Source organism: Chenopodium quinoa, unplaced genomic scaffold, assembly GCF_001683475.1.
Source record: "Chenopodium quinoa cultivar QQ74 unplaced genomic scaffold, ASM168347v1, whole genome shotgun sequence".
NCBI lineage: Eukaryota > Viridiplantae > Streptophyta > Magnoliopsida > Caryophyllales > Amaranthaceae > Chenopodium > Chenopodium quinoa.
In genome coordinates this window covers 1,043,031-1,057,354 of record NW_018745024.1, presented here as the reverse complement: position 1 = coordinate 1,057,354, position 14,324 = coordinate 1,043,031, and the positions used below count along the sequence as shown (strand labels likewise).

The following is a 14,324-nucleotide window of genomic DNA, read 5'->3' as shown; positions in this document are numbered from 1 at the left end:
AAGGTTGCATCATACACATGTTATAATTATAAATAGTAAAACATAAATGTGCCTTATTCTATTATTTATACAATTATACATTCTCTATTGATTTATAAATGAAACATTTAGACTTTCAATTTTATGAATATACATTTGTCACCAGTAATATCTCTAATAATTGTTTTATAGAATTTATAAAAATTCAATATTTTTAAAGTATTATCAAAACGTAAACCCATATAACTATATTTTTCCTTAATGGTCACAAACGATGGTAAAAGACTCTTTTTTGAATAGTATCCCTACTTTATAAAAAGTAGAATCTTGCTCTTATGAATAGTGTTGTGACAATTATAACCCCAAAAATGTGTATTTACGGATTTGCCCCAATTTAATATTACAAGATTTTTTTTAATATTGTATATGTTCTCTCTGTTATTACGTACTTTTTCATCTTCTCATTCAATCGGTTGAATTATTGGTTTCAAGTTTCAACCACAAAGTCACTAACAATCTTCAAAGGTATTTTTCAATTTTAATTTCAATTGTTTTATAAGGTTTTGATTGGTTTTAGATTTTAAGGTATTGTCCTTTTTAAGTTTTAGGGTCTGGGTATTCATCTATTTTTCCTAAATTTGGTTGGATTTTGAAAGAAAAAAATATAGTAGATAATTAAAGTGAATGGAGAACCATAAACATTATAAGCGAGGGAAATATACCAACTTCCGAGCACTACCCCATGGAAGCCCCTCATGTCTCTTTCTATTCTTTCAATTTGATCATTTCATGAATATTTGTCAGTGACTTTGTGGTTTGTCCAGTTAAGCGCTACCACAAATCCGATCAAAAGGTACTTTAATTCCATACGATTTTTTAGGATTTTTATTTATGATCTTTAGATTGTACTTTGGTTTTGATTTTGGGGATTGTAGAATTTTACAAAGGTGGTTTTCAACATTGCTATTAGATTCGTTGTTATGAGATGCAAAGGACATCTAAATTTCGATTATAATTTTGGGATTAAGAACGTAAAATGAGAGTCCACAACTTTAAAAGATGCAATTTTTCAAGGTACATGTTTTTTAAAGGGAGTAGAAATGTAGAATGCCTTTGTGCTTAGGCTCTGGATGTATATTCTATATTTGAAGGAAAGGAGGTGTGAGTAGCTCTCTTATCAATCCTAACCTACCTTAAAGATTTATTGTTACTTGTTAGAAGAGAAGATATCACTTTTCTTGTGAGATTCTGATATGATGCATCCTAATAATGCTATATGCTTTGCATCTAATGAGTATCAATTTAATGATTTACTGTATTTCTTTATATTGTTGAGTTGAATTAAGCTGAGCTCAAGCTTGCCTACATTGGATAACTCAGCTCTTCTTACATTGGGTTTAATTACAGAGTATTAAAAAATAAAAAATAAATCCCCTGGACCAATATACAAAGAGAGGAAATAAAAAACCTACTCCGTATTTTATTATTTTGGATTTTTACATTGGGTTCAAGCTACCAAACTTTATATTAGATGATCATATTAGATTTAACAGCAATACTAAGTATAAATGTACGTTGCATTGGACTTGAGCAAAATCCAAACTCAAAACTAAAATTTAACACCTAAGAGTCCTAACTACTCATAGGGTACTATACCCAAGAACAAATTGATGCAAAATTTCATTATTTCTCGATCTGTTTGTTTCTCTTTGTTTTTTCAGCTTGTAATATGTATCAAAATTTTATTCTAGAGAATCATCCAGATTCTATAATAAAAGCATGTAAATGCTATTTTTTACTCTTTAAAATACATAAGAAAAGGTTAAGGATATATGATTTTGAACTTAATAGTCGATTATTACTCTTGCTAAAGATTCATTGTATTAATTCTTACCAATTTCAAGGTATTTAAAGATTGCATAAGACATTTTACGTGCAAAATGCTTACTAATCATAACTGTCAAGCTAAAATCTTAAGTACAAAGACAAGCCTTGATAACTTCTCCGCATTGGCTAGCCATGTCGCGCGCATCGCACGCGTTGGCCACCCTAGTAAAGATTAAAATGGTACACTTAACCTATGTTTCGTTTTAGTAAAAAAGAAATAGAAGTATTATAAGTAAACACTGGAAACATACACTATTATCCCCTAAGACCCTCTCCAATGGTGAGACTCAAGTGAGTATTTTTAGGAGAGAGGAAGTATTTTTTGCAATGTATACCAATAAGTTGGTATCTAAACTTAGCAACTCCAAAAGAAAGTTGTTAAGTTTAGATACTCAACTTTGAGTCTCATTTGACAAAAAGTGTGGGTCTAATATTCTAATATATTTTGTAATTTATTTAAGTTTTACCTTTTTTTTTTTAATCTTACAATGTTTGATAATAAAAAATAAATGGATTTGGTGAACCATAAATTGAAAGTGACATTTGTATATTTTAAAGAGTCTCACCATTGGGAAATTAGGATTCACATGAGTTGCTAACTTGAGAAGTGAGTATGGTATCACCATTGAAGGTAAAAAACAACTCATTTTGTATTTCAATACTCAAACTTGAGTCTCACCATTGGAGATGGTCTAATAACACCCATGTTCAATCTATGTATTTACACTTTCAAGCGAACAACTCTTTAAAAAAAGCAAACTATAAGGTACTCGCATGAGGCAAATTTAATGAGATTTAGGATTACTTGATAAATATTGGGTTTTGCTTGGGCTCATCCTTGATGTCTATTCCTAGTGTCTTTTTACAAATCAATCCAATGAAATCAAAGCTTCCAAATTCTAATTGTATAATTTATCTTACCTGGACAATTCTTCTTTGTTCCATCATTCATGCATAATGATTCTATTCTTTATTTCATATCAAATACTTCATCTGTCTCCATTTGTTAATCTTACTTGAATAAAGTTACTCCGTATTTTTCAAATTTTGATTTAAAAAGGTTGATGAAAGAAAATTGGTAAGACCAAAGAAAAATAAATGTTAACTTTATAGAGCTTTCCTCTCGACTTCCCTTGAAGTTTCAACTTCCATAAAGTATCCTAGAAAGCGAGCAAATTCTTTGATAATTCCTATACCAAGTTCTACCTACTTAGGGAAGTTACGTGATCAATTTCATCAGTTTTGTGGATTTGTGAGAAGAACTTCCTGATTAATGTCAACCAAACAACTTATCCTTTACGACCAGCGATGCTAAACATGGTTTAGTTGGGATTCCAATTAAATCAGAAGATCCCAAACTTTTTTCCCCTCAACTATCATCAGTATAGCTTTAATAAAGAACAATAATGGGTGCAGACAGTGGACCTGTTTGGTGAACTGGTGATCATGTAAGACTAAGAAAGGCTATAATTTTTAGGCAGGGGTCATGGACCACAATTTTGGAGGAAATAATATCGGATATAGTCGCATAATAAAGGAAAGAAAATGACAGCCCTCAAAAAAAAAAAGGAAAGAAAATGACTTCAGAGGAAGAGAAAGAATGCTGAAGATGTGGCGGAGCAGCAAGAAAAGTAAGGGAAACCGGAGAGGGGCTCGCCAGCGAAAGGCCGGGCAGTGGTGGCTGTTGCGATGATGATGGTAGAGAGGTGGTGCGTGACGACGAAAAAAAAGCCAAACTATTTATATGGACTTATTTCCTATGTCATGCTTAAGGAACCAAGGATAAGTGTCTTTAACTTTGAAGATAATTCCAAAAGAAAACTACCCTACAAGGCTTAAAGGCTTTCAATCAAGGGAATCAAGCTCCCCTCAAAAGTATAAGCAGAGGGTCCAAATCAGAGCCGTAATTGAATAATTTCGGTTGTTGCATCATTTGATGTTGACTTTAAATTACCTTGTTATTATGAGTAATATGAAGGACAATCAATCCTCATAATAGTTCCATATTAAGTTAAACTGTTAAAGTTCTGTTATGAATCGCGTTGCTGTCATTATGGATGATACTGACATGCGTAATGACGCCAGTTATTAGACAGACGGATAGGAGGGATGGTGGTCATTCTTTTCTCCTTATAACTTACCGCCTTTAAATTTTTAACCCTCTTTACTGCAGCCTCAACTAAACCTAACCTGAATGGGATATCACTCGCGATGATGTCCTTAGTTCCTCCTGTTGGGGCTGTTACTCGGACTTTAAAAAAAGGGGGGGGGGGGGAAAGTGAAATTCTAAAATTAAACTGGGAAGAGATAAATCACAAGCAGTAAATGTGAAACTCCAGGCTGTCCACAATTATGACTTGATTTCTTCATTAAACAAGCCATTAATCTTCATACAAAAACAGCTATGATGAAATTTGTGCAGTAACAATAAAAACAGATTCAATCACGCCAAATTTACAAATTACACGGACACAAACGAAACAACAGCTACGCATATATATAATCCACTCAACAACAGCCCTGGAATTCTTGTCACCTCTCCTACTCTGAAACAGACCTGTTCCTGCTAAAAGAAAAACCCTCACTTCATTTACGGCTATAGACATAGAAACCAGTCCTCAAAAAAAATAGACAGAGAAAGTATGTACAGACATCCCAAAAAGAAAGAATATTAGAAACAGTTATTAAGCAAGTAAATGAATAGATTTCAAACAGCGTAGGCATATCCACAAGAAATGTTAGCATAGCAATTTGTACAGGCATCTCAGAATTTAGAAAGCAATTCAATAATTCATAGTCATGAGCTGAAAAATAATATTTCACCATATGAACATCATAGACGAAGCAAAGCTCAGTACAGAATACTTAAGAACAGCATGATGAAGCTCTGGCTGCATCCCCCTGCCGGTCAACAAGAACCATTCCAGCTGGATTCTGTGGCGCTTGGGCCCTTGGTAATCTTTTGGCTGTTTTAGAGGGATGAAAATTAGATCAGAAATAATTAGCATCACTCCAATACAGCTATAAACAACTTCAACACAACCAATACAACTAAAAGCACACACACAAATATGAAAATAACTATGAAAATAACTACATTAAGTAGTAAGAGCTGCTTTCTGAACTTGGCTAGTTGGATCAAATTATTGACCTAGCAAAATATAACTTCATAAGAGCCATATCTACTAAAGAAACTGTCACAACTATGTATCACAGAAACGATTTGGGCTTTGGAAAATGAAAATGTCTTGGAAACAAGAAAACCTCAACCCACAAGTCCCTTCTAGGGCTTCATTAACAAGGGATCGATGGGGTACAGGAAATAAGGAAACCTCAGGTCCCAGAAGTTTTAGTGCTTCTTAGGCCACATATATGAGAATAGCAACTTCCCTAACAAGTGTGGCTTTCTAAACTTTACTAGTGGTGTACAAATATTAAAAGTAACAAAATCCACAATTGGCAACATCAAAAATAGTGGAGTACACTAGATAGCACGAGTATGCTAAATAAATCCTTGCAAAACATGAATTTCCAAGATATGACTAGGAAGTATAAAAGAAGATTAAAATCTTATAATATGCTAAAGCTTCTACAGAAGTAAGTCAAGGCAGATGCAGGAGGTAAACAATTCTAACAAAAGACTAAGGGCTAGACAAAGGCAGGTGCAGGTAGTTTAAGATATTCAGCCAGAAAACTGGTTCATAGAGTTGGATGCACAAAGCTTTGGTAATAAATTAGTAAATTACCACTTTCTTCACAATTGGTAATAAAGCTTTGGTAATAAGGTTGTCCCCACAATTCCATTTATCAAGCACTGATTTCCGACAAATCATTTTATAAAATGCAAAAAGAACCAATTATCAAGCAGCCGTTGCAGGCTTTTTCCAAATAATTAACCAACAATTACTATCCACCTATAGATTCAACTTTAACAAATTGGCCTGTACATGACAAAATAACAACCACATAAAATGTATTTATAAGTACAAAATATCTGGTGCGCACCTATTTCATAGAATATCTCATTAACATTCTGAGCTGTTTTCGCTGATGTTTCCATAAAGAAGAGACCATTTTCTTCAGCATATGTACGTGCCTCCTGCAAAAAAATCATCAAACATGCTTGTATTTATTAATCACAATTTTCAAAAAATTAAACTATTCAATGTAGATTTATATTGCTCAAACTCCACTAAAATGTCTGTAACGGACACAGATACCTTGAAACCTACAAGTATCATAAACTAGACAGACTTATCTAAGTCCAACACATTTGAAAAGTTTAAGTAAGCCAGGTAACTTAAGTTTGGATAATTTTCTACACGTTACCTTTTCTTTGAATTCCAAGAATATAATAAAGAGAGGGGGAAGAGAGAGAGATAAGCGGAAAGACTAATCTTTAATCCAGACCAAATAGGTCACATAATATATAATCATAATATGTCAAGAAAGTTGAAGAGCAACATAAGACTGAGAAGTGTGGCTTCATTGTTGTGTAGTGGATGCATACTACATAGGCAGCAACATCAAATAAGTCAAGGACACATGTAAATCCAACTAAATAGTACAACAGGAAAGTAAGAAAAAGGATAGAACAGGAGGGAAAGATATAGTTAAATAATCAGCAAGAGCCCTTGACTATTCAAGAGAGATGCAAGAAGCCAAGAACTTAATCAAAGTCAATTTTACACAGTTTCCTGAACACACCATAGAGCTAATCACCAATCAGATAATAGCAAGCAGACTAAACACTAAATCCTTCAATTACCTAAGAAAGCCCATCACCGACAATAGATTCCAGACAACAGAATAATTATGGTACATATTTTCTGTAGCATAGCTGCACATCTTAAATTACATTTATGGGGAGAGCTCAAGAAGTCTTAGTATATCCAATTATTTTTCATTTAGAAGGGGTATCTAGGCCAAATAATCAACTGCATATGTTATACTAAAATCCATTTCTAGAATACAGCATCTCTCGGCATCTAGCACTTTTTAGTGGGACTTGATTTATTCAAATGAAATTAATAGGAAAATAACTACCACAATTCGTTGAAAATTCTCATTTTGCAATAGCAAAAGGTAACGGTAAGTCTGAGACACCTTTAATTATTCTTCCTTCAATCCCGACAATCAACTATCATCCGATCAAGCAAGCGAAGACAGAAGCCAAGTAAGAAGCACAGCAGCACAATAATGTATCACAATGAATAAACAACCACCTAGCAGGCAGCAATATATACAACTCCAAATCCTATATTATAAAGTTCGTGTACTCCTTCCATCCCAAAGTATTTGTATATCGTTCTTCACATATATCGAGTGTTAAAAACGAATGAAATACAGCCAATAGAATGTCCATGTAGTGAGAACAGAGAAATCTGATTGACTTCATAAACATATACAGAAACTGCCAACTTAAAATAGTGTAGAAAGGTAAACAAACACATTGAGGCTGAAGGGCTAGAGATAGTCAATTAAAAGGTCTTAACATTTTCGACCCACAAGCCAAACCTGCAACACTCAATTCATTGCCTTCCAAGACCATGGAGAGAGTTATAATTGAATTCAATAGAAATAATGAATTGCTATTTGCTGCCAAAATATTAGTCATGCAGCCATACGTAATGACTGAAAGGCCTGTGGTTTAATTTTAATTTACTTGAAAATCCCATTCCACTCTTCACTGGTTCCCCCTCCCACTTTTACTTAGCCACCACTAACATCCAAATTCCAAATCACCACCACCACCATCATCACAAACACCATCCACCCAAGCCACACCACTAACACCTATTATGGCCTTAATCCATACACAATCCAACTCTCCGATTGTTAATCCGGTGGTTACCAATGAGGCAACAGTTAGCACACATCTCAGAGGTGTTGGGTGGGGAAGATGAACTTTCATTGTCAGTGAAGTTTTTTTTATTGCTAGAAAGTACATATAGGCACACGGTTCAGGCCCATGGTTGGGCGCATAAACCATGAGCATGTTTATTTTACATCTTTATATTCTAATCAGTATTCTATGTACTTTCCGGTGGTGTGGCGCGGCAAGCTGTTGGCTGCTAGTGGCATTGGCTAACTCAGATTACTGATGGCTATGGGCGGTACTGGTGGTCATTGGAAAGAGAAAGGTGAAAGTAAAAGAGTTAAAAAGGGTGTTGGTAGAATTTAATTAGGGTAAAATGGCAATTTCTAGACGACAAATAGTAACCCCTAGAAATGATACATTTTACAAAAGAGACCTCTGATTTTAAACCAACCACAAAAGATCAGGTCAGATTTCTTCAGCTGTAACAGAGATCAAGAGCATTACTGCACAGTGAAATCACAAGGAGGGTGAGGGTCAACCCACAGCTAGCTTTAGCTTTATTTCCAAATAACAACCAATCTAGACTGGCAGAGATAATTTTTCTCAGTTAAAAAATAAAAAGAGGGGAAGAAAGGGGGGGGGGGGGGGTTAACAGTGACAACAACTGAAATCTAGGTGTTAAAAAAGAAATTGAAATATAAGGTACAATAGGTAATAAAAAGTCACATAATCTAGTAAGCAGTGTCACACTTACTTCAGCTGAAACAACCCTCTTTTCTTCTAAATCAGCTTTGTTCCCTGCAAGTGCCATTACCATATTTGGATTCCCTGGAGTAATAAACAATCAGTATAGAGTATAGACCTTAACAGTTAGAAGTTCTTAATGTATAGCATACACACCAAGAATTCAGATAATGAGCAATGGATTTTATCAATTCTTGGTACAAGTATACAAAACCAGAAACTAAATACTAAATGTGACCAGGCTGCACATACCTTGCTTCTGAAGTTCTTGTACCCATTTCTTAGCACGAGAAAAAGACTCCTGAAACAAATTTTACAAAAAAAAAAAAATAACTCAATAAATGCGACACTCGGGATGAAAAATTAAGAAAGAATAATAATAAATTACATAAATTGGGGGGAAAAATTATAATTCAACAAAATCCGCAACCTTCTTACAGAAGCACATAAAGTAACTTTAAGTTATACAAATATGTCATACTTGGGAATTGAACAAGATAAAAGCAAAAGAAAACATATAAAAATCACCCCAATGGAGCTCACAGACATAACGGACACATCCCCCTAAGCAAAGATGATATGAGAGCAACTTTTGGATGCTTTGAAGAATCCTCACACAATCTACAGTAACAACTTTGCGTTAAAGAAAAACAGAATCCCTATCCTAGTACCCTCCAGTAACCTCAATAAACATGACAGAAGGGTTGACACGTCTCAATATGATTGCTTACATTTTTCCATTACATCATTAGTATGACAAGGGAACAGCAAAACTCCACATATTAGTAAAGGAGAAAAAAAAAAGAATCTATTGTTTGGTATAATATTAGCAAAGGAAGAAAAGGAAGAGAAAACTAATTTTAATCTGTTATCAGAATTGGGATTGTACATTGGATCGGTGAGCATGGTAAAATCAAATCGTAGAATCATACAATTCTACAAAATTGAATATTTGGGTTTCAAAATGTAACTAAATAACTAAATACATAATTTTCCAGCAATGAGAATGATAATAATACATATATTGTTGATAACATAATATCGAAAATACAAACATTTAATAAATTCAGAAGTAATTTCACACACCCAAAACTCAAACAATACACTATAAAGTCATAATATTGGTATATATTTTTAATTACGAGAGTACGAGAGAATTTTTGATAAATTATGAAAAACAATAATGTTGTTGACTCCTAAAATTGTTTCCCATAATAAAATTGACGATGATAATAGAATACTAAGTGTCAAGTAAGTTCATTTCAAAGAGATAACTAAAGAATTACAACTACAACAAACACATGTTATAAAAGAGTTTTTAATATGCCTAATATTGAGTGCATAAGACTCATGAATATATTCTTTTGCCCACAAATTTATATTCTTTTGCCCACAAATTTTAAACAGATGAATCGATGTTTCATAAGCTTAATTATGATTATATTGAATAATATATGTCATTATTGACTAGATTTAGGCTCAACTATGACACACATAACTCTTAAGGCTATTACATAAAATGTGTAAATGATACAAGTATGGGAAAAATTGTATTATAAAGTAGACCTCGAGAGCTTTTCAACGATATGCTATAAGTCCAATATTCTCTTCGCAATAAAAAGTTATGGGTTTCAGATAATCAGATTTATCGTTAGAAATGTAGAATAGTGGAATCGATACCGATTCTATGAACGATTCTACCGGAGAGCAATTTTACCGACAATTTAAATTGTTTGGGTGGATTGGGATCATAGAATCGTACGATGCTACGATCTCGCAATTTTAATAACACTGCTTGATAGATTTAATTTCTTTCTCTTCTCCCGAATTCTTCCAATATTGGGAGGAAAGGAAACAAAAGATTTTGTAAACGGAGCTTTTCTTCCAATTCCTTTCATTTCTTATTAAATTCCGTTTAATTTTTAAATCAAATAAAGGATTCCAAATTTTCCTTTATCTTCTTTTCCTCCCAATTCCTACCAACCAAACAGGGCTTTCAGAAGCCAATTAACTACAAAGTATAGACATCACAATTTTCCAGCCAACTATTGAGTCATGGAGTTGAATTTAAGGATATGAAAGTAAACACACTTCCTCAAACTTCTTCCTTGAAGGTGACAACTATTTCACTTCATTGGAAGTAGTAAATCACACATCGACTTTTCGATACTAACGCCCACGTCTAAACACTTTGATAACTTCATTGCCTATTCTTATACGGACTATAAATCAACACAACACAACCATACATTCAAAGTACATCACCCAAAAATCCAATGACATCCTCTGAGCATCGCATCAATAAAAACAATACCAATGACATCATATATGCCCCAACATCTAAACAGTATCACAGACCAACTTCTTCTCCCATACTACTAAGCTCCAAATATCCCATGCAACATGAAAATCACACTCAAAACAGTTCAGACATATACTCTTTCACCACTGTAGTCTAAATTTTGCAGAAACTAACTAACTTAGTTGGTTAACGTCATAAATAAAGTACCTACCACCCAAAACATACATAGGACCAAATCCCGTCCACATCACTAACTTATGCGACTCTTTGAAATCATCGAAAAAGCAATGTAATTGATACAAGTACAGAGGGTGATAAATTAAGTACCTGGGTAGTAATGTCGTATACGATGATCGCGGCGGCAGCACCTCTGTAATACATAGGAGCCAAACTGTGGTACCTTTCTTGACCAGCAGTATCCCATATCTCAAACTTCACTGTGGCGTCATTTACTGCTAACGTCTGCGAGAAAAACGCTGCTCCGATCGTCGATTCCTGCGCAACAAATTAATGTAATCACTAAATAGGAATTATCAATTGAAATTGAAATTTACCACTTCAAATTAAAAATTAACAGAATTTAAACAAAAGAAAAACCCTTAATTTTACCTGAAATTCGAGGAATTGACCTTTAACGAACCGAAGAACAACGCTGGATTTTCCAGCTCCCATATCACCGAGAAGTACCTAAAATTCAGAACAAAATCAAAGTTTAATCGATTAAATAATAATAATAATAATAATAATAATAATAATAATAATAATAATAATAATAATAATCACTAAAAACGAAGAGAATAATTGAATTTCAAAGATCGGAGCATCGAAAACCTAAAATTGCAGATTGCAAGAAAAGTAAAATAAAAATTAAATTGAATAAAAATTAAAATTTTAATAAAAAAAAATTAAAAAAAAAAAGCACAAATTAAGGAAAAGAGTAATACCAATTTAGCATTGAGATTGTTGTGTCCGGTAGTCGCCATAAGAGGAGATCGAGCAGATCAAAGGAAAAGTAGAGAGATGAATGATGAGATTCTGGAAAGAGGAGAGAGAAAAATTGGGGAATTAGGGCGAAAGGAAGAAGATGACTTTTGTTTGTTGAGAGAAGTTGGAAGTTTCTGCGTAGTAATTTTGAAGATGGACACGTTTTAACTCTGACCCAAATTATGGTTTTTAGTATTGCTCCGACTACTTTGTCAAGTTACCAATTTTTTCTACCACACACGAATTTAATACGGAGTAATTGAGCAAATATAATCAAGTAGAGGAAGTCCAAACGGAGGGGTTGTGAGACACGAATTTGTGTAGTTTAGGAAATTCTCTATATTAAAGTACCTTTATAAAATACTAAAGTACTACTAAATGTCACAGTGGTATATTTTTAACATCGGGTAGTACCTTATTATTATCCAATAATATAAATTTATTCATCGGTAGTAAACGATTAATTTAGATCTAAGAGTTAGAAAAATATTAAGTTAGTTTATAAAAGCCTTAAATTCTCAGTAGCATTATCACAAGTATCAATAGTACAACATTATTGTCCAGTGATATAAAATAAGTACTCAGTGGAGCATTATATAAAAACTACTTGTCTCTAAAACAAGCTTACTAGTTATTTATCTTTATCTCTACAAATTCATCAATTAGTCTTAAGTGTTGTGACGATTTAGTATCAGAGTCATACGGTTAAAAGTCAAACTGAGTTATTAATAATTAAGTAAAACTGGAGAATATTAGGCCCTCTACTGAGTGTAAGAAACCTGATTTTAAGCAATATTATTATATTCCTGAAAATAATAGTAATTTTGGCCCAATCCTTAATTATATAGTAGATCAAATAGGCGAATTAAGATCGAAAGTTGATAACATACATGCTCATTGTATTAATATCGAAAATAAGATATCAATAACCACAACCGATATTAATAAAAAGGTAAGCGATCTAAACGAATAGATTAAACAAGTTCAACTTGCTTTAACAAACGAAATTAGGCATCAATTTGGAAAAGAAGTATCACCTAATAAAGAGAAAATTGTCCCATATAAATATAAATATCCTTTTCAAAATCTAGATAAAAATAAAAAAGTTAACTGTAACATTCCCTAAAAGACCTACTAGTAACCAAGAAAAGAATAAAGAAACTAAACATGAGCCCTCATCTTCAGGAGAAAACACTAAATGAATTACAAGTCCTATTCGACAAAGAAGAAGACCCTAATAAGCTTAATGAAATCATGAACTTAATTTCTAAAAAAGGGATTGCTTCTGATAATGAAATAGAGGAAAATAATTATGTTACTTTAGAGGAAGATTTATATCAACAAATGGGATTAATGAAGTTAAATAATCTTGACTTTCTACCCATAGAAGTTGTTCAACAAAAGATCGAAAACAAACTAGGTAAAAGAGTAATGGATAATAATAATGTTGGAGAAGAAATTATTAATGAAAATATTAATGTAAACAACGTTATCCAAAGACCTAGGCATTAAGGAGAAGGAAGTTGCATACGACCAAGATACATACCAGCAGGGAAGAATATCCAGTTTAGTGTCAAGGTTATGCCTACTCATATACATATACAAGAAGTGACTCTTGAACCCATAAGTCAAACTGGTTATAAACTTAAATTAGACGGTGTAAGAGATAGACAAGACGTTTTAGATCAATGGAAGAAGAGTATGAGTAGTGTACTTAATTTAAATACTAAATGGAATTCAGAAAATTTCTTGAATTATATTGAACATAGTCTCTACGGCTGTGTAGAAGACTGGTACGATGGAATAGATGAAGAAGTAAAAACTGCATTAAGAGCGAGTGAATCACCTACTCGAATGTTTAGGCAGTTATGTCAATATATTAAGTTATAATTCATTGGTCCTAGAGTCGATCCTAATGAGAAACAAATGGAATATCAAAGAAAGTTAAGTAACTTTTCCATTGGTAATACTTCCCCCGTTTTCTTTTAGATGCAACACACCCTTTAGCACGATAATTAAGAAATGTGGGGTTTACATGATATAATAAACTTTAAAATAGGATGAGTGGTTGTTAGGAGTGTAATTTAGTGGGCCATGTGCTTTAAATAAAGGAAATAATATAGTTTTTCCCTAGAGTAACTTTCCTTTTATTAGTGTGTTGCAAGTATTGTGACATGTCCTTTTTAGAGAAGTGTTGCAAGTAAAAGAAAACGGAGGAAGTATGAAATATGTTGATGATTACATTATGGAATTTGAAACATATTATTATAAAATTGGTGAAAATGAAACAAATCTCGGAATGTTTTATGACAAATTACCCAGTCATCTTAATGAAGAAATTAGTGAAAAATATCAAGAATGGAGAGAGAGATTTTTAGCTAGGGATGCCCTAGGAAATAGAATTGTTTTCCTTAGAAAGTGTATTCAAAAGAAGTGTATAGAGGTTGCAGGAACTCAACAAATGAAGAGACAATTTCTCACTTGTTGGGATTTCCCAAATAACTATGGATGTGAAAGAAAAAACTATAATAAAAGAAGGAACTATAAGAAAAATAAATTTGACCGATCAAGAGGATAAACCTATAAGAAGAAGTATTATAAACATAA

General features: G+C 33.0%; 1 protein-coding gene across 4 annotated transcripts; it reads right to left on the bottom strand.

The window, feature by feature from the left end:
* Positions 1 to 4,171: 4,171 nt before the first annotated feature.
* On the bottom strand, positions 4,172 to 11,915 carry LOC110708252 (ras-related protein RHN1). Of its 4 annotated transcripts, none has more exons than XM_021886342.1 (8): positions 11,678 to 11,915; positions 11,343 to 11,420; positions 11,061 to 11,228; positions 8,684 to 8,732; positions 8,442 to 8,515; positions 5,872 to 5,965; positions 4,725 to 4,832; positions 4,172 to 4,432 (listed from the first exon to the last, which is right to left on the bottom strand). In XM_021886342.1, the coding sequence occupies exons 1-7, from the start codon at positions 11,714 to 11,716 to the stop codon at positions 4,732 to 4,734; spliced, it is 603 nt and encodes a 200-aa protein (XP_021742034.1). In that variant the 5' UTR covers positions 11,717 to 11,915; the 3' UTR covers positions 4,172 to 4,432; positions 4,725 to 4,731. The 4 variants fall into 4 exon arrangements, with proteins under 4 accessions (XP_021742034.1, XP_021742035.1, XP_021742033.1 ...); XM_021886343.1 differs by having other exon boundaries at positions 4,172 to 4,429; XM_021886341.1 differs by having other exon boundaries at positions 4,690 to 4,832; positions 11,678 to 11,914.
* Between the last annotated feature and the right edge of the window lie 2,409 nt (positions 11,916 to 14,324).

Excerpts from the sequence above, each read along its gene's own strand:
- LOC110708252 (XM_021886342.1), bottom strand. The coding sequence starts at position 11,716 with ATGGCGACTACCGGACACAACAATCTCAATGCTAAATTG. Across the intron at positions 11,229-11,342 it reads GTCAATTCCTCGAATTTCAG|GAATCGACGATCGGAGCAGC; the intron begins GTAAAATTAAGG and ends TTTGTTGCGCAG. Across the intron at positions 8,516-8,683 it reads ACAAGAACTTCAGAAGCAAG|GGAATCCAAATATGGTAATG; the intron begins GTATGTGCAGCC and ends TTATTACTCCAG.